General features: G+C 38.0%; 1 protein-coding gene across 4 annotated transcripts in view; it reads right to left on the bottom strand.

Annotated features, from left to right (window-relative positions):
• Positions 1 to 26,858, bottom strand: part of CCDC171 (coiled-coil domain containing 171) — a 173,692-nt gene that overhangs the window by 54,921 nt on the left and 91,913 nt on the right. For all 4 annotated transcript variants that reach the window (XM_032205832.1, XM_032205835.1, XM_032205833.1 and 1 more), the window contains 2 exons: positions 7,130 to 7,275; positions 4,382 to 4,436 (listed from right to left, as the gene is read on the bottom strand). In XM_032205832.1, coding sequence (XP_032061723.1) covers positions 4,382 to 4,436; positions 7,130 to 7,275 — 201 coding nt within the window. The remainder of the gene's footprint in view (positions 1 to 4,381; positions 4,437 to 7,129; positions 7,276 to 26,858) is intronic.

Below are 26,858 nucleotides of genomic sequence, written 5' to 3'. Positions count from 1 at the left end.
ACAAACAATTTCCTGGCTCTGTACAGGCTGACTCACTGGGATGACTTCCCATGACAGTGTTTTGCACAGGCAGAAATTTAGAGAAGAGGGATTTAAGGAGCCTGAAGAAAAGGGAATTACAGCACTGTATAAAGAGTAGCTGTCAAGGTGTTAGCAGCAGTGGGGAGGGCTGCAGGAGGGTACCTCTGTGAAAGAGTTTGTGGCTGTCCAGTTCTGGACACTGCCACATCCAGCCCACTGCAACGGCCCTACAGCCAGGCATGGCTGAGTCCACCAGCCAAGATGGCGGCACCTCTGCTGAGATGTACTCGAGAAAGAGCAAAGAACACAGGCATAGGGAAAGTAAAGAAAACAAGTACAAAACAGCAGTGCGACCGCCACGGTCACTGAAGGATGGGGGGGAGCTGCTCCAGGCACCAAGGCAGATTCCCCAGCAGCATATGGAGAATGCCACGGTGAAGCAGGCTCCATCCACCTGTAGTCCTTGGAGAAACACACTGGAGCAGATGTCCATGCTGCAGCCACTGAAGGACACAACAGAGCAGGTAGATATTTGATTACAGAACCTCTGTCCATGAAGATTCCGTGATGAACCATGCTTTTCCTGAAGGACTGCAGCCCATGGAGAGGAAATGCACACTGAAGCTAGGGAAAAGAGTGAGGAGCAAGAAGCAACACAGAACTGATACGGACTAACCACAGCTCCCAGCACCACCTCCCCTGTGCCTCAGGGCAGGGGTTGAGGAGCTGAGAGTGAAATTAACTTGAACCTGACAATTTAATGGAAAGGTGGTGAGTGTGGTGTGCCTTTAATTTTTTGTGTGTTTTCATTTTTTTTTCCACTACCCAAATCTATTTTAATTAATAGATTAATTTTCCCCAAGACAACCCTTCTGCCTGTGATGGTAAGTAGTAAGCAATCTCTCTGCCTTTATCTTGACCTGAAAGCTTTCTCACCCATGGGGAGAGAAAGCCTGCATGGCTGGGTGGGTGTCTGGTTGCTAGACAAGAGTAAGCCACCACTGACACTCAAACTGAGACACAGTACTCAAGGAAGGCTGAAGATTTTAGCAGAGATAGCATTAAACAATTTCTTCCATCGATTGGACTAACATGACTAACAAGTCATAAACTACATATGTTAAAGAATCTAATTGGATAAAATTAACAGATCTAATGTTCTTTACTGTGTTTTAAGCAAACATGATATTGATAGGAAGAACTACAGAAGAAGCTAATAATGACATAATCAAAAAGCAGTCTGTATACTTACACCAAAAAACAAACAAACAAACAAAAAACACTTCTTACCATTGTTTTTTGAGAAGAAAGCTTCCAGAAATCATTTATTTTTCACACATAAAAAGGACTGGAGTTGGGTATTAAAACAAGACACTTTTTTTTTTCTCTTGATGACAACTCTGAGAAAATCTGTGTTTGAACTTCAAGCAGATGAAACTTCTTCTAAGAACTCTTCCAGTAAAAATTCACTGCTTGCCATTTTGCTTTCTTAGTATTATTTTTTTAAGGGAATTTGTCAAGTTACAGGCACAAGTTCTCTCAGTAGCCAGTGTTTAAATCTGTGTTCTATTTTGCTCAGCTTTTCAGTTTAAGGCAATTTAAGAGATTCTAGTGAAAAACAAAAAAGGCATGTTTTCCACGCCAAAATTTTCAAAAAATCAGCTAGTACCTTTTGGTCTTCTTTAACATTATGAGAATAAAATTGAACCAGAACAAAATCCTCTTGAGGGCCCTTGTTTGCCCCAGTGGTTTTTGTTTGTTTATTGTTTTTGTTTTGTTTTATAAATTTGGAAAAGCATTCACTTCCCACTTTGATGTTTTTCTTCAATACTTAGATATAAAACAAAAAAGCTTCTCTGATTTTAATGGTATCATGAGAATTCTTGTGCAAATAATCCAGCTCCATGTGTCAGATGAAGATAGCTACCATGTCAAGACTGGGGTTAAGGCAAAAATTAAGCTTCTAAAGAATATCTTACAGGTTAAAAAGGATATGGAACTAGTTGCTAGAATTACTCTCTCTTATGATAGAAAATGCTCGGACTCTTTAATGTCTCTGCTTCACTAATATCATGATGATTTAAAATAACAAAACAAAACAAAACAGTCTTTTCAGAAGGCAGCTCTGGAACAGTCTTAGAACAATCATTATAAGCATCAGAGCCTTTAGCAGGCACAAGCAAACCCAAGAATTTGTTGACAAAGCCAAATGTATGATACCAGATTTTCCATTCAGTCACAGGGGGGCAGTAAATATTGTAAATGATTCCTCATCTAGAGCTGTATTAAAACCATGCACAGAGACCCTTATGCCCCACTTCTTTCTGCTTTGTTGGCTGTACGTTACACACAAATTTATCCAAAGGCAGATGAACTGGCACCTACACTGCTGCCTTCTGGAATTCTTGCAGTGGCTACAGTACAGGAAAGAATGAGGTTGCCTTAATGGATATTGGTGTATACTCTCTAGACTAAGTAAGATTTCTGAGGATGTCTGTAAAATCCCTCTGAGCTCTACAGGCAAAAATTTAGTATTATGCATTGATAACACAGATCCTGCAGGTGATGCAGTGGATATTTGCTCATGAATACATCAATGTAGAAATACGACATTGTTTAGTGTCAAACTCCCATAAATATATTTGCAGCTAATAGAAATACTTTTTCAGCTCCAGATGATTCAGAACTTTATCCCTTTTCTTTTGATACCTTTTTGGAAAACAATTCAATTCACAGAATTTCCATGGGGAAAAAAGAAAGGCTTGTTGTTCCTCTACTAGTATTTCATCTACTTGATCAAGTTCTCATAGAACAACAATGTAAACTTCATAGTCTACACATAAGCCATGCTCATTAATGTTAGATAATTAGATACTATTATGATGTCAGGGGTCTACATTTCAGATATTTCCCAAACAAAGATCAATATTTTCCCTTTGTTCTTCAAGAAGAAATAATATGTCAAATTATAAATGATTTACAATCAATTCTCTTATTTCCTGCTGCAAAGCTCATCCTGACATTTCTAATTCTTATGTTTTCTTCATTCTTTAGGTTGACAAACCAGAAAGGATAAATTACTCTGCTATTCAGTAATGAGCTATTTCGGCCTAACTGTGTGCAATTCTAACAAGCATCAAGAAATAAAAAAGCATATGTGGTAACTAAAATTCTCAAAGAAAAACGACTGTTTCTTTACTCATTCACTGCATCACTAAAAACATTACTAACTATGTGAACTTCCTATAACCTTACCCCAAACATTTCAATGCCTGTGCATATGCAGCTCTGCTTTCAAAATCCAGAATAATAAATAATATCCAGAATAATAAATTCTCAAGGCCAACAACACGACATGTACATGTCAATGTAAAAACACAGCACTTTCTGCATTACATAGATTTTCCAAACTTAAAAGAATATGGGGACAAAAAGGAAAAAATTACCTTTCAGCATGGTTTGCTGCAGCTAAAACACAAAAGCAGTTTAGGTACTGTCACTTTTTGTGAACATTAAAGGAAAGAAAAGCTAGAAAATGGTATCTGAAAATTAAATTAACAGCAGTTTTGGTGGACACAGAAACTAAAATAAGGAATAGATTCCCATGTTGCTGGGAATTCAAGATGTGATAAGGGAAATGAACACTCCAAGGTAATAAAAACTCTTTTTTTTTTTTTTTTTTTTTTTTGCTCTGTGTTGATCTGGACTGAAAACAGTTATAAAACAATCAGCCACTAGAGCTACAGTTAGAAACAGCTCTGTCTTCCAAATAATTACATATTCAGCTTTGTTGAACCTTCAGAGAATACTATACCAGAGTAAAATAAGTCCAAGAGAAAACTTTAGATTATAATTCAATTTAAAAAGGTTTTAGAAGAAATTATTACTAATGTTTTTGTTTAATATGCACCATCTTTTTCTTATTTTATCATCTTATTTGTATCAAAGTTTAAGGTAGCATGCACAGCACCAAATGTCTTATGAGCATCATGTATTTGATGAACTCCACCTGACTCAGTAGAGATAAATCAGCAGCAATTCTGAATTATTTGAAGGATCAATATTCTTCACTTAGTTAAACAGAAATAGTACTCAGTGATGGAAAGAAGGGAAGTAAATTACGTAATGATAATAACTACATAATAAGTTATATATTAAAAATAAGTCCATATACTAAGTAATTGTAATTTATCTTGCTAAAACTGAATACAAGCTAAGAAAAGTTGAAGGTGAAAACTTATATGCCATTGAAACAAAGTTGTTTTTCAACTTCTACCATCCCGCTTCCCTGAGAACAAGCAGTTTTAAAAGCTTTATGTGACTGTAAATAAAATACAGACAGAACATTGCAAATTCTTACCTTATTAAGAGTGGCTTCCACAGATTTCATGTGACTAATGATCAATTCTTTGAGTCTATTGTAAGAGCAAAAAACAGAGTAATTAATAAAACTGAAGCTCTACTGATGTACAAATTACTACTATGTTTGTCTTTCTCCTTTTTTATTTCCAGTGTAAACATTACAAAAATAGTTCATGGACAATATGCAGCATATTTCCATATGAAAGTTTAAAAGTTTGCTTACAATAGATACATCTAATATTTAAGGGCATTTCAGGATCAAGGTATATTTATACCAATGAGATATATACACCAAAGGTGTATATATCAAGGTGTATTTATACCAGTGAATAATCCCTGTATTCCTGGAGAGGAAATCTGTAATCCTGGGTAAGAAAAGGCACGTTGAATGGACTCTAGGCTCTAGTGGATTGAGATTACATTCTTATACTGGAGAATACTTACAGACTATGTTTTTCATGAAGTCTTCTTTGTACACAAAGAAAACTGTCTTCTATAAACCTGAACATTCCCTTATGTGTTCCAGTGGACTTTTCAAACAGAAGTCCAGTCAAGGATCCTATTTTTATGAAACTGAAGTTCAGAGAATGCAATACTACTCATGCCCTTTTGTAGACCAGGGCTTCATTAAGGCAGACAGTTTTGAACATTTATGCTGCTATAAATAACTTTGGTCTCATCTTCCATTTGCAGAAATATAATTACAGTTGCACAACATTAAGGGGAGTGGGCCACAGTGACCATCAAAACAGAACAGGAAATCAAATGGAATTTATGCCAAGCAAGCTGATACCTGAGTATTCCAGGGCAGTCTGTTACCTTGCCAGCTATGTGAATGTTTTGTTCTAGCTTTCAGAGTTCCTAAAGCTGAATTACACAACATGGTGGTGTTCTGCCTAGAAGAACCGCCACTTCCTCATTTTCTTGATTCATACTATTCTAACAGCCAAAAAATAAAGGTGGATAGAAAAATATGATTGGCTATCACACTCTTACTAAAGCTGTCATGTAGATTTTTGTCTTTTCAGGATCTTCAGGTTCTTCTTTCAATTGGATTGCCAGGGACATGCTTTTCCTACTCTGTTTGCCTCACTTATGTAGCAACTGCTTTTTGTCTGTGTAAAATCAGTTCTAGAGAGCCAGTCCAAAAGCATTAATTTTTAAGTTAGTTAATGATATGGAATTCAGATTTTTCCTTGAATATTCTCAGGTGTTGATCATAAAAGATCTTTAGATGGAATTTTGGACCTAGATTGACAGGTGATCCACAGGTAACAAAAAGCCCTGTGACTGTGGTTGACTTATCTTGCTTTTTGGGAGTAGTTAAGTAACGTCTTTAAATATAGTTCTGATCATATTTGTTTACAGCTCTTAGAAAAAAAGTTTTCAAAATGGAGACAGAAGGATTTGACCAACCTCTTTTCGGTGGTTTGCGGGGACAGGACAAGGAGTAATGGCCACAAGATGGAGCACAGGAAGTTCCACACCAACATGCGAAAGAACTTCTTCACCGTGAGGGTGACGGAGCATTGGAACAGGCTGCCCAGGGAGGTTGTGGAGTCTTCTGCTCTGGAGATATTCAAGGCCCATCTGGATGCCTACCTGGGCAGCCTGCTCTAAGGAACCTGCTTTGCCAGGGGTGTTGGACCCGATGATCTTTCGAGGTCCCTTCCAACCCCTACAATTCTGTGATTCTGTGAATCTATTTTTTTTTCTTTTTCAACTGCTATATACAGCAATAAAACAGTTTTAAAATTGGTTTTATTAAAAACAAACAAACAAAAAAAACCCTTACTGAACTTAATAAATATATGTGTCATAGGGAATGCTCTTTAATAAAGTATACAAAATAGGTTGAGGCCAGGTGAAATGGGGCAACCCTTCACGAAAAAATCCTTCTTCGGGTCACATCTCCTTTAATACATTCACACTAAATAACATTTTTAATTTTCATTATGTTGTTAAACATTTCACTGAAAACTATTATAATCATGATTTTACTTGTGCATAAAACACTTAAAGCTTCTAAGCTGTTGTTTTTCAGAAGTCAAACATATCTCAGGTATAATGGAAATTTTAAATGCTTAGATGTTATCTTCTTATATGTCTTTATGGTTCTAGGAGGTTAGAAATAATCTTGTAAAAGTCAATGGAATACCAAAATCCTGAAATGAGGTGAAACTGCCCCGCCCTGCCCTTCTGACGCGCCACGCCCTGTTTGCCCATCCTGGCCGCCGCACTCCCTAGGAGCAGCTTTTGAACAGCCGGGGAGGGGGTGCTGCTGGCTCTGCCTACGGCTCATCAGCCTCCCTCATGACGGCTGCCGGGCCCTGGGCCCTAGTGGCTCCCTTGGCTCGGTCGAGTGGCCTCAATGCTGAAAAAAAGCCCTGCCTGTCCCGATCCCCCGCTCCACTGCAGAATGCGTCTGCCCCAGAGCCAATCACCTCAGCAAGGGCTCTGCCAAAGAGATGTTGTCAAATCAGTAACATAATTGCCAAACAAAAATGCCTGTGCTATTTCAGGACCCAGAATTTGGAGTACTTTTGTGGGCTAACTACAGAAAACATACATCTAATATGTTGAACTAACAGTTTTCTTCTTAGAAGACTATCATTGAATTTCAAAGGGAGACAGATGCACTTTTGTTTTCAAGCATTACATTAGCTAGGGCTAAAACCCTGTGCATGAAAGTAAGAATTGATCTTTTGTCTGTTTTAAGTGATCTCCCCAAGGTCCCAGCGCTCACTTTGCTGCCATGCAGAGGGCACTCTCTGCATCATGGACGCTCTCTTTCAGTTGACGCTTCTCCTGCTCCAGCTGGGTAAGAAGTCTATTGAGCTGACGCAGAGATTGATCTTTTCTTCTCAGCTCCATCTTTGCCTCGAAGAGTCTCTGCAAGCAGACAGAAAGCAGAGTTACTTGTCAGCCCAAATAATTAACTTCAATTTATGCCATAGGCTATTAAACAAAGCGGAAAACAGACTGACTGTGTGAAGTAGATTTGGACCATTACATACTACCGTTTTAGAAATTCTCAAGCAGAAGCATTACTAACTCACAACACCCCAATTTTTAATACATTGCCTGTGTACAATTATGTTTTATACAATAAAGTGATGTGTTGATCGAACAGGTACATGTACTATGCTACAGGTACCATATTTACAAATAACAGATTCTAAACACAGTGGAAAGAATCCAGAGTACAGCATTAAAGGGAACAAAATATTCTCAAGCCTTAATTTAAAAGAAGCATTAAGAAAAAACATTCACAATGAAAGGAATGAAACAAAGCTGTATTTATTTAAATATTATGCATGAGTCAGACAATTCAAGATAAAAAAAAAAAATACTAATGTTCTCTGTTAGTGCACAAAGTACAACATTGCTGCAATACTTCTTAAATCACTACTTTACAGTGCTTTCGATGTGCTAACAAGAGTTTTCCAATATGCAAAATATTTTTATTTTTTATTTTGCTCCCTGGGTTAGAATTAACATAACGTGCTTTAAATCAATTCAGATTAATCCACCAGATGACAAATAGCACACCAAACTAATTAATACGGAACCTGGCTAGTTACTACTTCTTTCAGCTGAGATAAATCAATAGTTTTTGAGACTGAAGTATTAATAATGTGATTTAATTTTGCTAAATGTTACATTTCACTTACAGTATTTAATTTATTTTTTTTGGAAAAAAAATACAATAGGCAGCTCTAAACATTCTTTTAAAAATGCAAATTTCCTGATAGATTCTAAAGCAATATAAAAAGATAAAGAAGGCTGCAAAGCTGCCTTTGCACCCTGTGTTCTTACACCATGTATTCAAAATTTAGGAATCTGTTTCTGCTTAAGTTTTAAGAATATTTTGCATAATTTTACTCAGTAGATACAAAAGACTGATAAAAATTTGTAGGGCACTGAAAACTTCACTAATCTTCATAGAATCATAGAATATCACGAGTTGGAAGGGACCCAAAAGGATCATCAAGTCTAACTCCTGGCTCCACACAGGTCTACACAAAAGTTTAGACCATGTGGCTAAGTGCACAGTCCAACTACTTTTTAAATTCAGACAGGCTTGGTGCCGTGACTACATCCCTGGGGAGCCTGTTCCAGTGTGCAACCACCCTCTTGGTGAAGAACCTCTTCCTGATGTCCAGCCTAAACTTCCCCTGCCTAAGCTTAACGCCATTCCTGTGGGTCCTATCACTGGTGTTTACAGAGAATAGGTCACCTGTCTCTCCACTCCCCCTCGCGAGGAAGTTGTAGACTGTGATGAGGTCCCCCCTCAGTCTCCTCTTTTTCAGGCTGAACAGGCCCAGTGCCCTCAGCTGCTCCTCATACGTCTTCCCCTCTAGGCCCTTCACCGTCTTCATAGGCCTCCTCTGGACACTCTCCGATAATTTCACATCCTGTTTGTACTGTGGTGCCCAGAACTGCACACAGTACTAGAGGGGAGGCCACACCAGTGCAGAGTAGAGCGGGACAATCACTTCCTTCAACCGACTAGCAGTGCCATGCTTGATGCACCCCAAGATACGGCTGACCCTCCTGGCTGCCAGGGCACACTGCCAGCTCATATTCAATTTGCTGTCAACCAGAACCCCAAGATCCCTCCCTGTGGGGCTGCTCTCCAGGATCTTTCAAGGTCCCTTCCAACCCCTACAGTTCTGTGATTCTGTGATGTCATTGCCCAGTCTGTACGTATACCTAGGGCTGCCCTGTCCCAGATGCGGGATCCGGCACATGCTTTTGTTAAACTTCATGTGGCTGGTGATCGCCCAGTAATGCCTTTCCACCCTCATCAGGGCCCACAACTTCTCCAAGTTTGCTGTTGTCAGCAAGTATGTTCAAAACACCTAGTCCTACATCCAGATCATTTATAAAAGCATTGAAGAGGACTGGCCCTAAAATGGAGCCTTGAGGGACCCCACTAGTGACCATCTGCCAGCTTCATGTGGCCCCATTTACCACAACCCTTTGAGCCCTACCCATCAGCCAATTGCTCACCCATCACATGCTGGCTTTGTTAAGTTGTATGCTGGACATTTTGTCCAGTAGGATCCAAGGAGAAACCGTGTCAAAAGGCTTGCTGTAGTCCAAAAAGATCACGTCAGCTCATTTCCCTTGGTTGACTAGATGGGTGATCTTATCATAAAAGGAGATGAAATTTGTTAGGCAGGACTTACTCCTCATGAACCCATGTTGGCTGGGACCAATGACTGCATTGCCCCCCAGGTGTGCTGCAATAACTTCAAGAATCATCTTCTCCATAATTTTACCAGGCACTGACATGAGACTGATAGGCCCGTAATTGCTAGGGTCTTCTTTCTTACCCTTCTTGAAAAGAAGGGTCAGTTGGGAGTTTATCATTCCCACCGTCATGGTCCTCTAGCTCAGGGCACCCAAGGTCCCAACAGCCCATCATCAGTGTTGAATATGGAGTAAAAGAAGGCGTTAAACGTCTCTGTCCTATGTCCTTTTCTGTGAGGTGACCTTCCCCATCAAGTAGCAGACCTGTGTTTTCTTGGGTTATCCTTTTCCTGTTCACAAATCTAAAAAAAACTTTTTTATTGTCTCCCACAGACCTGGCCAGCTTCAACTCTGGTTGGGCTTTGGCCACACAAATTTTCTGCCTACAAACACGAACAGCATCCCTGTATTCCTTCCTCATCACTTGACCCTCCTTCCAGCAGCCGTACACTTTCTTTTTCTGCCTATGCTCCAGTAGAAGATCCCTGGTCAGCCTTCTGCCTTGCCTGCCTGCCTTCTGGTATTTTGGAATCGCCTGATCTTGTGCTTTTAGGAAGCAGTGCTTAAAGACTGACCAGCACTGATGGATGCCAATGCCTTCAAAAGCAGTTTCCCAGGGAACCTTGCTGACTAGTTCCCTGAGCAGCCTGAAGTCTGCTTTCCCCATATCCAGGGCTGAAGTTTTGGTGGCACTTTTCCTTCTGTTACCATAAATTCTAAACTCAACCACTTCATGGTCACTATGACTGAGACGGCCGCCACTTGCCATGTCTCCCACAAGACCCTCTCAGTTCTCCAGCAACAGATCTAGCAGGGCACCTTTCCTAATTGGCTCCCTTAGTACCTGCACCAAGAAGTTATCATCGAGGTGCTTTATGAGCCTCCTGGACCTGCTCATGTCAGGCATGTGGTGATGATACCAGTTGATGTCTGGCAAGTTGAAATCCCCCATAAGGACAAGGGCAGTTGATCTCGAGGCATCTCTTAGTTCTGCAAAGAATAATTCATTGGCATTGTCGTCCTGGCCAGGTGGTCTGTAATAGACTCCCACAGTGACATCCCCTTTGTTTGTCCCTTAATCCTTACCCAGAGGCTCTCAACTTTGCCATTGCCAACTTGAAGTTCCACGCAGTCCGGCTCATGCTTCACATACATCGCCACCTCGCCTACCCTGCCTGTTCCTCCTGAAGAGCCTGTAACCATCTATTGCAGCACACCAGCCACAAGACTCATCCCACCAGGTTTCGCTTATGCCAATGATGTTGTAGCTGTGGCACTGGGCCAAGACTTCTAGCTCATCCATTTTATTCCTCACACGGCTTGCATTTGTGTAGAAGCACTTCAAATGCGTCTCCCTACACGTAGCACCTTGTGGAGCTGACTAAAGGACCTCACTGGCACACAGTCCCTCTGATTCTAGCACACCACCCCTTAGTTCATCACCAGCGTGCCTGGTTTTATCCACTTCTCCCTTCAACTCTAGCTTAAAGCCCTATCTACCAGCTCTGCCAACTCCTGAGCAAAAATCCTTACCCCTCTCTGAGAGAGGTGCATCCCATCTGGTGCCAGCAGGCCCAGTGTCACTTAGACCTTCCCCGTGATCAAAGAACCCAAAGTTCTGCCGGTTGCACCAGTCCCGAAGCCACGTGTTAATGTGATGAGCCCACTTGTCAGCATCGGTCCCCCCAACTGGAAAGACAGAGGCAAACACAACCTGTACCCCTGATCCTTTAAGTAGTTACCCCAAAGCCCTAAAGTTCATTTTGATCGCTCCCATACTTCTCGTTTCTACCTCTTCATTACCTGCCTGAAAGACCAGTAGTGGGTAGTAGTTGTTGGGCTGTACCAGGCACTTGACTTTCTTAGCAAAGTCTCTCACCTGAGCTCCAGGGGGCAACAGACTTCCCTGTGGGTTGGGTCCGGTCGGAATACTGGGCCTTCTGTCCATTTCAGAAGGGAGTCCCCCATGACAGTAACCCTTCTTTCTCTTTTGACAGAAGATGTAGCAATGCGGGAGTAGGCTGCCTTGCCTTAGGCACCGTCTCCAACTGGGACGGGCTTTCATCTACATTGTTGTTCTGACTGTCACATTCTAGACCCTCATACCTGTTACGTAAGGGTAGATGGGAAAGTGAGGTGGGCAGAGATAGGGCTCGCCTACCACCCCAAACAGGAACCTGCCTCCATTCCCCTCCTTGGCCTAGGTCTCCTCCTGCTGCCTCATGGGATGAGGGAACTTTTGTCTTCTGCGTAGCAAGAGACACTTGTGCTGTGGCAGGCTCGTGAGTCTGTCTCAGAGAGGGTAGAGTACACCTCCACCAGTCAATTTCTCTCTCTGACTCCCTGATGCTCCTGAGCCTGCTCACCTCCTCCCGAAGCTCCGCCACCAGGCTGAGCAGATCTTCAACCTGGGCACACCTCCCACAGGCAATCCCCTCGCTGCTGCTGTCGGATACTGCCAGAAGACTCGGACACACCCTGCAGCCCAAGATCTGGACAGCAGTGAGTTTCCCGAAGCCCTCCACATGAGTAGCTACATTGGTGACTGTGGCTGGAGAGGCTGCAAGAGACGCGGAGGCCATGGTTTTCTGCCTGGTTGATACCACGGCCAGGTTCCTCGCAAGCAGGTTACAAGCACCGAAGGGAAACACCGCTGCAAAAGAGCAGCCCTCCCTGCTCACCCTGCCTGCGCAAACTGCACCACCACACCGTGTTTGCCCATCCTGGTCGCCACACTCCCTAGGGGCTGTTTTTGAAGGGCTGGGCCTCGATGCTGAAAAAAAGCCCTGCCTGTCCCGATCCCCGGCTCCACTACAGAACACATCTGCCCCGGAGCCAATCACCTCGGCAAGTCAATCCAAAAAAGCTCAAAACCTAGCTAAGAGTCAAAAGCACTTCAAAAAAAGTTAGACAATATTTCTATAAAATAAAGAGGTACAGCACCAAGCAGTATAATCCTGTGAAACAAACTGAAATCTATGGATTGCCTATTTAACAATAAAAAATAAAAAAATCTCAAGACTATAAAAGCAATCAGTTATTTTAACAGCATACTTTAAGGTACAGTACTACTACCAGAACTCTCTGTTTGGCAATTTACGAAATCCAGGTTGAGGTTAATCACTACTATAAAAATCAATTGTAAATCTACTGTATATCAAGAATTTAGACTAAATATGATATTTTTACCTGGAAAAGAAAGATAAATAAAATCAAAACACAGATTTCCTCATTCCACATGCCCAAAACCAGAAACATTGCTTTCAGAAATTACTCTGATGCCACCAGCAACTATCAAAATCTTGTCTGTACAGCTTAATTTATGGATAATAGGAATTTCAGAAAAATTATGTCCAAATTATTAGAAATGTATTGGCAGGGATAAAAGGAGCCGTCTATCATTAAAGAACAAAGAACATTGCCTTCTTCCATTTATCGTGCTTACTGTTTGTTTATATTAGGCTAAGTCGGTATTGAGGAAACACAGCTATGAAAGCAGAGTGATGTTCCTCCCATGCATATTCTCATCTTTTGACAAAGAAAATGTATTGAGCACCTGTGGTGCAATGCTCTGGATACCGTAACTTTCCCAACCTACTTGAAAAAAGTGCTTTACAGATGCAGTCACAGGACTGAGCTCTGGCCTACGAAGAAGATAATCCTCCTAATACTTTGATGTAAGCATCTGGAGTCTTGCTCCAAGATACTAGTGGTCTAAGTGACCAGAGAAACACAGGCTAATATGAACACCCTGGTAAAAAGGGATGCATATTTATTTAACTTTTATTAGATAGCTATCCTCCTACAAGGACTAAAGAGTAGGCTGTTCCACTGTACGGCTTTCGTCACTGACCACAGATGGTGAAGAGACTCACTAAGTGTCAAAAGCTTGTTTGAGCTTCTAATTGATAATGTTTACCAATTGCAAGCACAGGCCTATTAATACCAGGCCTATTAATAACAGGCCTAAGCAATAACAGGGATGAAAGCATGAAGCCCAACTCTTGGAGAAGTATGGTCAGCAATCCATAGTAGGTAACGACAAAGCAATACAGAAATGGTTAAATCAAAAATCTTAATGTTTTATCATTTTGACAACTTCCACCATTCTTTGGAGAAATCTCCAAAGGATTCAGACTTTTCCAATCAATCACATTGCAATAGCTACGCAAACTGTAAACAAAACAGCTCCCTAAAAACAATTTCAGCATTCATTTGAAGATCCTTGCTACTTTGGGTTAAAGTCAAGCCTTGAAAATTGCTCAAATACAGTATGGAATGTTCTACAGTAATGCCTGCTACGCCTCTCTCTTTTTTTTCTTTCTGCAGATTGATCTAATTAAAACCCTTGATAAACTTTATGGACTCTAATATTTCCAGCTGAGTGACTGAAACCAAGAGGGTGTGCCTCAAGGCAGCAAGGCAACAATGATAAGCAGCAGGTTAGCCACTAATTTCTCAGCCAGGGTAGATTGTGAAAGTGTGATGTTCTGATATCCAAGAAAGTGTTCAGGAGAGAATAGGATAAATCAAGTTTAATAACTCTGCTCCTAATTGTTCCCTCAATGCTCCACTCTAATTACTTGGAGAACTCTCCTGACTGTCACCTGATATTAAGTTGTTGGAGGCTGAGTGTGGAGCAGTGAGATAATCAATAAACATTTAGTGGGGAGAAGAATGAAGATCCCGTTAAGCAGTGGGAACCGGCAGCACCCAAAGCCCTTCTGCTCATGAGAAAACCTATGGGAGAGCCATAGTGATTGCAAAGCAATAATCCAAAGCACTGTTTTTAGGCCTTGAGGCCTTTAGGCAACAGTACATTTGAGAAAAAAAGGTTAACACGGTCACCCTAATTACAGCCCATTTTCACATACTTCATATATAAGCGAAGACAAGCCAATTAGGTAGAAAGGAAGATAAGGGAAGTTTTATTTGTATACTAATTAAACCCCTGATGAAATTAAAGGAAAAACATACAGCTCTGTAATTGTGTCTGAGAAAGGTCACTTCAGGTTCAGTTATCAGAAAAGCACAGCCTTGAGATATTTCACTTAATCCACAATATAGCCCTTATTTTGCTCCCCAGGTCTTACTATTTACAAAAATAAGAAAATTTCAAAACCTGATAGTGCATTTATCTTGAAATGTTTCCTGTGGACAATTACAATTGTTAGAAAGTTAAGGCTGAATGTGATAACAGGGATGGAGGTTTTAAAAACCTACTATGCCTGCACATAGTTTTGTGAAGATGCTGAGCTTTCACTTTCAAGCATAAGTGATTCTGAAACAACTTAGAAGCCAAACTCCAATTTATAGACATTTCATAAAATGACAGTTATTCATATAATTCAGATGTTTAGGCATTCAGGTACTCCTTTAGACTTCACTGCATTTCCTCTACAGTCCACCAAAATCCCATAGTTGGTTGAGTTTTCATCAGCATCCATAAAGAGAGTTCCCTCTAGACATATTTTAGATTTGGACTTCTTTTTCTCCATAAACAGAGTGAAAAACCACTTGTTGGTGAGAACAGCATATAACTGATAGCACTGAAGAAAAATCTAATTGGGTGTACAAAGGATGAGTTCAAATTTCTAAAATAATTTTAACAATTTTTGTTTTTTCGTTAAAACCAGTTACAAAAAGAAACAAAAGCTCAGCATGGTCATTCCTTACCACTCTATTCAAAAGAACAGAGGGATAATCATTCTAGATGAATGATGACAGTCATACAGTTTAAATTCATGCAAAGCATGTGCAACATATTTATACTGAGAGCATGTTTTCCAAGATCAGCAAAGCCAGATCAAACTGCTTACTAAATTCGATATAAACTACACAGAAACAACAACACAGCACTACAAGATACTGAAGTATCTGTGTTATAAACAGATCCGTGAAATTAAAGATTTTGTCTTCAGGATGAAATTTGGTATGTGCATTTTCAATCTAGATACAATATACTATTTTTTAAAAGAACTGTACATTGAATACCCATTGTAAAGGTGTTTTAGGTAAATACCAAATAACTGTCCACAGAAAAAGAATACAAAGTTCAGACAGAATCCATTAATCCACCAGCTAAAATATACAAGTACTTCTCCATTGTCTCATTTTTTGTAAAACATAGGTCATACAGAGCATAAATGACAACTGTCTTTTTTTTTTATCTCTCTTTTCTATATTACATCATCCAATCTGCCTAAATGATGAAGTTAAAACTTGACTTTTCAGTTGGTGAGTGAGAAATAATATGCTGATAAAAGCACATCAAAAAAAAAAATGCAAACACACCCTCACTGGTTAGGAAGGCAGAAGAGTGTTTGAAAATGAAGGAGCAAAACTCTGAACATTTAAATACTTTCTTTCACACTGTTTGCTTTTGAACTTGGTGTATAACACATTTAACAATGTGCATCATGACTATGTATGAATTATGACTCTTCTGGAGTCCAAAATGCTTGTTTAAATGGCTGTTCATGAAATGAAACTAAGAGGGAGTAAAAGAATCCTCTTGCCAAGGAAGAGAAATAACAGCTACTGCGCATACCCTTCTGTCACAATGTACAGAAACTACAGATCTGATTGGAAAACTGACTGCTTTATCAAGCTCTACATAGGTATACTTTTTCTGTGGTGTTTTTTGTTTTGTTTTCTTTCTTTTTTCATCTAGGATATTGTGTGTGTGTGTGTTCTTGCTTGCTTTTTGTTTTGTCTTGTGTTTGTGTTTTTTTTTTTTTAAAGATTAGCAGTGACAATCAATATAGAAACTGACAACGTCTGGGCTGGACAAGCAAACAGTGAGGCAGGTCAAAAACTGAATTGCTGGGCTCAGCGGGTGGTGATCACTGGAATGAACAGCCAGGAATTAACAGTGTACCCCAGCAATCATTATCGAGTCTGGTCACATTTAACATCTTCATTAATGATCTGGATGATAGGGCAGAGTGCACCTTCAGCAAGTGTGTTGATGACAAAAGACTGGGAGGAGTAGCTGATATGCCAGAGGTTCATACTGCTATCCCGAGGGACCTCAACATGCTGGAGAAATAGTCGGACTGACAGAAAGATGAAGCTGAACGAGGAGAAGTGCAAATTTCTGTCCCTCGTGAGGAACAACCCCAGCCACTAAAGTATGCTGGGGGGCCCCCAGCTGGAAAGCAGCTTGGCTGAGAAGTGCCTGGGGGTCTTGGTGGACACCAAGCTGAACATGCATCAGAACCATGTCCCTGTGACACAGAAGGATGCATGCGGCATCATATTGAAGGAGGTGATCTTTCCCCTCTTCTCAGCACTGATGAGGCCACATCTGGAGCTCTGAACTCCCTGGTGCAACAGAGATGCAGCTACTGGAGGGAGTCTAGTGAAGGGCCACAATGACCAAGAAAGGACTGGAGTTTCTCTCCTATGTGGAAATGCTGAGAGAGCTTGGACTCTTCAGCTTGGAGTAGAGAAGCTTTTAATGCTACCAAGAGGTAAGAGCAGAAGTAGTAGTACCTTGCAAAAGCTTTCCAAGAGTTCGGGGTAAATAGCTGCTCAGGATAACAGGCAGAAAAAAAGTTGGAAGCCTACAAAAGTTTCTAGCCAAGAGAAGGTCCAATTATTAGTGAGCAGCATTGGATCAATATGCTGGCCTTTAAGAGAAAGTTTAAACTAGTCTAATTTGGTTATGTTCAGTTATCAGTTCAGAAGTTATCAGCATTCAGCTGATCAGTTATCAGCATTCAGAAGGCATGTGTTACTGACTTAAACTAAATCTTTTTAAGTGGCTTTCTTCCAATGATTTATTTTGCTTTTTATATTCAAGTAAAACTAACATTCATTATTGTTGTTAATATAACACACTGCTCTTCATGAATGTCTTATTTTCTTTATTAGTATATCTTATTATTCTTTATCAGATAAGAACACATCTTTAGAAATAACTGTATATGTTTTTTCACCCTAAAAGCAAACATTATCATGTAGTTATTACTTTAGGAAAATAACATCGGTTTCAAGAACAAAAATGAGAACTATGTTTATATGTTTATGTTTCAATGGCCACAAGCATTGAAACCTCCATTATTCCCTTGGTTTCTAGCCATACAAGAGCACCACGGGGAATTTTGGTTGCAAACAGACAGTCTGTTAAGGTGTCTAGTGGGGCTCCCTGATAAAGTGGACATCTACTCTGCTTTTTCATCATTCTTGTAAATTCAATGCTGTCAGCAAATGCAATCTTCAGGATAGCCTCTGAGTGCCCCTCAAAAGACAGTCTACAGATAACCTAGAGAAATCTTGGATCTTTCAAAGGTCTAAACACAAACCATACAAATGCAGCAACAGTTAATAGTAAATACACATATTTAATGTGAACTGTATTCTCAGTGTGCATATCTGCAATGACAATCAAATTACAGTAATTCAAACTACACAGTTGAATTTCCACAGCTTGTTTGTTTTAAATTCTTCATTATCAAGAACAAATCAAAACAAAATATTTGGATGAAAAATCTTAGGGAAAGAAGTTCCGTGGCAAAGAAAAATAATCATAGCAGAGATTTCTCATCAATACATGAAAAAGAACATCTAAGGCATATATTTAGAAATGTAACAACAAACAAGATGGATTTAGACTTCTCAACTGGAAACCAAACTTTGCAATATCAACATACTATATCTGGATTCACAGTGTGTTTCAGAGTGGCTGCAGTATGGTCTTAAAACAGTTTGAAATGAACTCCATGTGGCTGTTGTGCTCTTGCAAAACAGAACTAACCTGAGGCTGACCACCCATGACATGTTTTCACATGCCCTTTAAACTCCTCTAGAAAAAGAAACATGAGCGTATTCAAAAAGACATTTGAATGAGATGTATCTGCTTTACAGAAAAAGCAGCGATTTATTTATATTTTTTTTAACCTATGTGCTGCTGGACCTTCAGTCTTAAAACAGCAATCTTTTCACATGCTGGCATTCTGAGAAATGACATATATGATGACTGTTCTCTTAAGTATGTGGTGTAGCACAGAAGCAGTTAAACATACCTTACAGATCACAGTTTATCTAACAAAGTACTAAATGGCTTGTCTTTGGAAGTGCCTCATATAATGAGATAACAGAAGGTAAGTGGAGCTACTAAGCAAAACATTAACACTAATCAGCAAAATAATTTTAACAGATAACCAACAAAGCACTGGTTAATTAAGGAATACTTTCAGGCATGTCTTCACATTTCTGATACGGTATTGGGTACAATTGTCTGTGATTGCTCTGTGTAAGAAAATCCCATAAAATTAGAACACAAACTATACAACTATACAACATGACTAAAGCTTTACCAAATCACTATCATAAAGTCAAGTAGTCATGTAAAGAAAACTAGAAGTAAAATGATTGTGCACGTGGCTCAAAAAGCACTTGTAATACAGTTACTTTAAAAGATCTAGAACCTAAACATTAAGAAAAATCTCAATTAAAAAAAAAAATACATTGCGGATGGTCACTCAAATGATGGGAAAATGTATACATTTTCATCTTGCAAGAGATTTTTCTTAGACAAATTATCAGAAGTTGTAAGCACTCATATTCTGAAAGCGAATATCCCTTCCTATATGTATCTAGACAGTCCATTTGTTAACTGAAGCACCATGCAGACATCCAAGCAAGTTTAGGTGCCAAAAGCACTTTACCTGCATTAGTTCAGGATAGATTACAGTACCTCAAAGATGTGAAGATAAGTTAATTTTTTTGTTGTTGTTGTTGCTACTATGCAGACTTATTTCTCAAGAGAATATATTTTCTGATCAACTAGAAAGGAATACATTTTTCAATTGCATTAACTCAAAATGTTTAGAACAGAATGACTGAAAACGTTTTTTGAAGTCAATGAGCTGTGGATGTTTTAAAGTTACCATGAACTTAAAAAAGCTTACTAATTTAAACACTGTAGCTATTCCTGAATAATTTCACATCATGACACTTGTTCCAGAATAGACATACTATTCACATGTCTCTTGGTTCCAAAGTAAGTGAAACTAAACAAAACTTCTGAAGTTTTTATGTGATGTAATGGCAAAATACAAAATGGCCACACATAGAATTACAGAATGGTTTACACTGGAAGGCACTAAGGTAGATTCTCCTGGGATGTTAGTACTAACAAGTAGTAACAAGTAACACATCAGTGTTAAGATGTTTGTAGTCCTAAAGCCTAAGGACAGCATGTTAGCTAGGTACATCAATGCATTTGAGCAGAAATGTAAGTTGAAAAGCCATCTCAAATGATGGATGCCCTTGTGAATACTAAAATGAACTGGGCAAGTCAGACATATACTAATTCAATCAAAGACAATAATGAAACCCTACTTCTAAACAACATTTTGGAAAATGTTAATAAGCATAACAAATTTACGCACGTGACAATCTAGAAATTTATATTGTCTTGTGAGCTAAGTGAATTATGTTAGTATTAGTAGAAGGCTGCAGAGAAGAAGAATACTACCATAACAAAACATAATCAAAGACAATTTTAGAAAAGCCTAGGCTTAATCATTCTGAGATTTAATTGGATTTAAAAAAAAAAAAAAAAGAAAGAAAAAAGAAAAAAACGATGGTGAGATGGTGACTATAAACATCTGAATTCATATGCTAGGTGGTACAACTATAAGATCATTCATTCCTTGTTCATCTCTGATGTGCTACCTCCTCTTCTGCCACTGATTGCATTGCACTTTTTTTTTTCTTTTTTTTTTTTTTTTTTAAATTTCAGAAACCCGAATCACTACGAATGAGGGAGGTGGGTTTATTTTTTTTTAAAAAAAAAAAAAAAAAAAAAAAAAAAAAAAGGACAGATGTTTCTTCATTGTCTTTGGAAAAAGTGAATTCCTTTGCTACCATAAAAGCTAAGCCTTTGCAGTTGCAGGCTAGACAGCCCTGCAGCAGCAGCAACAGCTTTTCCATGCTCTGGCAGTGTCATGCTGTCAAATTAGTTACTTACATGCCACAGAAAAGACAATTCTATTTTTTGCCATTGTTACATTTTTTACTCTGACAGAGCCCCTGCCTTAGAGTTCTTACAGTGCAAGGCTAAAAAAAAGATGGTAGATACTTGATAATATGAAAGAGGGCTTCTCATAATTTTCTCATGTTCCTGTATAGAAGTCAGGTAACAAACTTTACAGGTGCAATTGTCATACTGCTAACACCACTTTCTGCTATATACAAGCATCTGCAATACTTTTGCTTAATTGTGCTTCTTATTATCTAACTGTGCACCTTTATAAACAGTGTACAATATAAGGTATACATGGTCCTTACCCTTTGTTATGGTTTACAAGTGTTACTGTATGGTACTGTACATATACAGAAATACTCAGTTGGATATAGAAGCACTGAATAACCTAGCACTGCCAAGTCTACCACTAGACAAGGCCTCTAAGCTCCACATCTACACGTTTTTTGAAGACCTCCAGAGATCGTGACTCAACCATTTCCCTGGGCAGCCTGTTACAATATCACACAACCCCTTCAGTGAAGAAACTTTCTTCATCATATCCGTGATGACACAACATACTCCACTGACTTGAGCTTCACCGTAGGTAAACTGATTTCAAACCATCTGTCTCTGACTATGTCCTATTGGTCTTAATAAATCTTTTTTTATCAGTAAGATTTCTAAGTCCAGGAACAGAGTATTGCAAATTCTAAAAAAAAAAAAAAAATTCTTCCATTGCATCTGCACCACTGAATTTGTTTGGAATATTTTTAAGCCACAACAGCTATTTAAGATAATTCAGGAGCAGGGAGAAAAAGGTCATCGATGACAAAGGAATATTACCTACAGTTTAAATAATCACAAATTCATTCCCATTGTTTATTTAAAATGGCATACACAGTGTGAAGTCAGTAGGAATGTGGACGCAGACTAAAAAGGCATCAGGGACACAGTAAGTCACACAGCACTCTGTTTCAGAACTAAATTGAAGAAACAAACGCTATGGGATACTAGGGCTACTAGTATCTACTAGGATACTGGATACTAGGGATACCAGTCTTAACTTCAGACATTGGTTCAACAGGGAGAACCCTAAAAATCTTGATTATAGTTTCAAGGTATCACCTAAACAGAACTTAATGTTTGATTCTGAGAAAGAAATTACGCTTACCCTGAGTCCAATACAGTCGTTGTCCCTGCTGAGTCACTTAACTTTTCCTCCTGGAAGAGGCTGCTATACAGCTCCACCTGACAGTGGTGTGTTAGGGTGGGTCATCACATCAGGTACTTATGGACAACACCAAGAACACCAATTTACACTGACTAAAGTTTTGATATTGCTTCAGCAAAATTTTTTCTTTTTCTTTAACTAAAAGAATTGGTCAAATCCATCATTTTATTTTTTTTTACAGGAAACATTAAAGTAGGCTTAGGCAGATTTATCAGTTTTTATACAGCTTACATTCAAAAACTGTGTTCCCTTTCAGAGTTCTAACCACACTGCACACATTTGTATTCAAGTAGATGTGTGTTTCTGCAGACAGTCCCAAATGCTGTTTAGTGAATGTATGCATATTTAATTTTAATATCATGCCACCCACACTCTACTGCATGAAGCATCTGCAGGGCGAAAACACACATACATGATACACGCACATAAAAACTTCATCCCTTTTACTCTTTAAACCTCAATAAAACAGAAATGAATTTACATTATTATATAATATATCATTATATATATATTATATTGCTTATATATTATATAAGCAATAATTGCTTATATTATATTATATTATTGCTTATATAGTATATAAGCAATAATATAATATATAAGCAATTTTGCTTATTTAATATATATATTAAATAAGCAAAAGATATTGCTTATATATTATATAAGCAATATATAACTGATATTATATATATATATTATATTGCTTATATATATTATATTACTTACATATATACATACAATATATCATTTCATACTAAAAAGATCTGTATTTTTTTAATGCAGGTCACCACTGTCCCTCTTCATTAAAAACTGGAGAGTGGTCGGTCTTCTCAGCAGTGTTATAAATGGCTCAGTCTTCAAAATAGGATTATAATCAAAGTTTACAATTTATTAAAGGAATAGAGGTAAGCAAACAGCGCATATATATATATACATATATATATATGAACACATATAACAGCAGAAAGAACAGATAGAGTAAAACAATATTTAACAAATACAAAAGGCAAATTTAAATCGTTCCATTGAAAAAGCTTCAAAGATTATCACAGCCCAATATTCAACAAGAAGATATAAGTACTATAAAGGCATATTGATTGGGTGTCTCCCTTCCCTCTGGATACGCTTTGTGGTGCACCAAATGCCAACAGAGAACACAAACTCTAAATGAGGAATACATTTCTCTGAGCATGGTGCCCACAGATCCTGAAGCCAACATGATACTCACTGACAGCAATAAATCACTGCAACTATTAAATTGAATCACTATTCATATTTTTCACTGTAATAAATGTGGCTTATTATCAAATACATTGGATACCACAAAAACCAGTAACTTTATTGAATTTTTTTCCCTTTTTTCAAAAGAACACATTTTTTCATTCTCTCAGCTAAGAAATGTTCTTGTACAACAGCTAACTTGGAAAAATCATGAGACTTACCTTAGAACTGAGAAGCTTAAATTAGTCATTTTTGATCACGTAACTACTTATTTTATAGTCTACACACAAAAATAAAATAAATAAGGTGGGTTTACTTCAGCTGAAAACTTTTAAATACTATTTTATTAAGACAGCAATAAGATGCAAGACCTTCAATAGGTTTCCCATAATGCATACTGTAAGCTGCTTTGAATTAGTTATCCTACTACACTCTTGAAGAGCTTCCACACTTACCCTGATAAAAAGATATCATAGGTATAGGTACTGGAAGCTGACAGTGGTAGAAAATTTGAGGGGATAAAAAAATACCAGCAACTTGCCCTTGAAAATCAACCAATACCTAAAAAACATACAACCCTATTAAATTCAAAATCCATCTTACGAGAAAGTTAGACATAACTGCTTTCACTGTACGTAGCTAAGAAAGGGGGGAAAATACAAAGGAATGCATCTCTAAGTTTAGTCTAAACCTAGATATACCTCGTTATATTTAAACAGGTGTTTAAGAGTTAGTTACTTAATGTTTCACAAGAAGATACAAAAGATCTCTGGACAGTTAACTTCACACAAACAGCAAGGGAGATCATGGGAAAACCTGACTAAGGTGAAAAAATAAAGGGGCCCTAGAGACAGCCTAGTTAAGCAGCAGCAAGAAGCAAATCTTCGTATAAAGGGCTTGTATATCAAGAACTTTACAGCAGAAAGTCCTACATGTTGATATCTAAATGACCAGCAAAAAATGGGTTTAGAACATTAAAAAACAAAAATCAAATGGTGTTTTAAAGATCGATTGATTTCCACTGCACATTTCAAGGTAACAAAGTTACTTTGTAGTTGAGCCAATAAAATAACAGATCTGCCAGGAGCTGGATTTAACATGAAGTTTTTCTGTACTCTTGAATGAAAACTGAAAGATAGTTGAAGGTCTTGAAATAACAGGAATAAGTGGTATGTAAGTACATACACTTAATAACCACACACTGTAATTATGCAATAATCCCATTTTTCTTCCGAATTACATGTCAATAAATCTCTCACTGCATTATAAATTCCAAGGTCATGGACAGAGGTGTTTATTATTATAATTAAAATTCAGCAATAAAACCATTAAGCCTTTAGATTCTGATATTTTTCCACTTATTTTCCCCTTCACCAAAGGGAGAAATAGTTCCTAAAGACAGAATGCATGGAAAATATTGGACTATTACTTTTAAAGGACTACAAAAACACTCTGCCTCATTCAATTACTTTCTAAACAAAGGAAAAATAAATAAATTTTGACAGAATATCAGATTTTTAATATTATTTTTAAATAATAATGTAGCAAACAGACTTCAAGAAAAAGTACTCCCTGAAATGGGCAACATTACTACACTGCAAAGATATAAATAAAGGCATTCTGGATTTCACTGTGTATCAGTCATTAATAAATTTAACCCAAAACCACAAAGTCTCAGCCATCTGATCAAGTACTCAGAAGTAATTTGCAGACCAAACTATTGTTACTTGCAATTCTTGTTTCCACATTAGTTCTAGGCAAAATTCTACCTGTCTTGGTCACCTGCCTTAGTGGAAGGGTGCTTATGTGCGTAATTAATAAAAATGACTGTTGAAATCAGAATGCTGAATCAGACCAGCATTATCAAACTAATTCCATAATTTTCTATAAAAAGAAAAACCTATTTTCCTTCTTATTGAATGGAAAAAAATATATATTCTTAATTGGAAATTAACTCCTAGTCTTAATTAGCTCCTTAAAGATTACCCAAAGTGATCTTATGTAGCCATTACTTACTTCAGAGTTCTTTTTCAGTGCCTAAGTTACACCATAATTGTCATAATGGTGAGAGCATCTATCTCAGTTATCTTCAACTGTTTTGACACGTTAAAAGTAAAATACAACATAAGGGTTTGGTGGTTTTTTTTATTAGATAAATACTCTTTTTTACCTTGTGAATTTTAGCATAATGTCTAACTGGCAGTTCTTTTCACTGTTCTGTCATTGTAAAATAGATGTCATTTTTGAGATTATTTTCTTTAAGGGTAATACAGAATTGCCAAACAGATGCTTAATATTCTTACTGTTAACCAATAAACATTTTCTAGTAGAACAATATAAAAAATAACAAAACACTCACTTGATATGAAGTAAGTATTCCAACTGCAATGTAAAGTCTTAAAATTTCAGTAAATTATTACTGGCATATTCAACTCACAAAACTGGACAAAAGGGGGAACTGCTGAAGAATGAAACAGTAAAAAAAAAACAAATGCAATGCCAATATCATTTTAAAATAGGAGCGTCTAAGTGAATTATGTTTGACTGATGCAAAAATTTTAATTGTACTGAACTTCATGTTCAGTAATACACATCCTACCACATAACTGCAAACCTTGTTATTTCTCATGTTCTGCTCATTAGTTATGTATCTTCCAGAAAGCCTGACTCAGAAAAGCTAAGGCAGACCTTCAAGAACTTAGTTGCTGGATTGTTTCGTTGATGACTCCAGAGCAAGAACCACCAAGAACCACTTTTCTAACCACCATGTACTGACCTCAGTCCCTCCAGACTTATGCATACTGATGAATGTTCTAGGCACACAACAAAGGAAATACACCGACGTAACAATCTGACTGTAAAGTTAGCTCAGTGAGGAAATGCAGAGGATCAATATTTTTAATAAGGTGATCCCCAAAGTGGAAAAAGAATAGGGCAATCCTTCAATCTTGAATGTTAAAGGAAGGATGGCTGTGCAATAGAACATGTAGACTTGCTTTCAAAATGCTAAACACAGTATAATTATCTCTAAGAGAAAAATCGCTTTACAAATTACTGATATTAAAAAGAAAAAAAGCAATCAGAAAGACAGTAAGATGGACAAACATGTCGACATGATAGACAGTAACATGGACAAACATCATGGAGAGATATATCAGAACTGTAGATTGAGAAATAGAATGCAGTCTTCAACACCATTGGTGTCTTTTTCTTGACTGTCAAGTGAAGCTCTCAGGTTCAGTCCACAACAGGATGCTCTCTGTTTGACTCATCTGTTGGGTAAGGACAGTACCTGCTAGGAGGAAGCCTGGGAAGACTGTGCCTTCCCACATTCCTGTGTTCCACGTGCAATGCAGTACAATCTTTAAACAAGAAATCACATAGGGCCAGCTTCAGGGAAGGATTTTAGTAGACCTAACTCTTTGAACACTGTCTAAGTAAGTAGTTATCAGTAGTGGAAGTTATGTAAAAGAGCAGGAGAATGAGCAAGCTCACGTATTTTACAAATACTGTTAATGCAAATTGAAATAGACGACAAAGCTGTTTTAACCTGTAAGTTATTATAATAAAACATATGACCTCTTTTGACTAAGAATAGGGCAGATGGCAATGCTAATCCATTCTTAGCTACTTTATAATTTATTCCAATGTTCAGAACAGATTATGGAAACTAAAAATAATAAAAAATAATGAATTATGAGTTTTAGTTGCTAACCTGTTCAGAAGAGACCTTGCTTCTCTTCAACGTACTAAATTTGATTAATACTAAGTTTCTAGTAAGTTAGA

The sequence above is a fragment of the Aythya fuligula genome, chromosome Z (genome assembly GCF_009819795.1).
Source record: "Aythya fuligula isolate bAytFul2 chromosome Z, bAytFul2.pri, whole genome shotgun sequence".
NCBI classification, from domain to species: Eukaryota; Metazoa; Chordata; class Aves; order Anseriformes; family Anatidae; genus Aythya; species Aythya fuligula.
The sequence above is the reverse complement of the archived record's forward strand: the minus strand, read 5'-3'. Positions and strand labels throughout refer to the sequence as shown.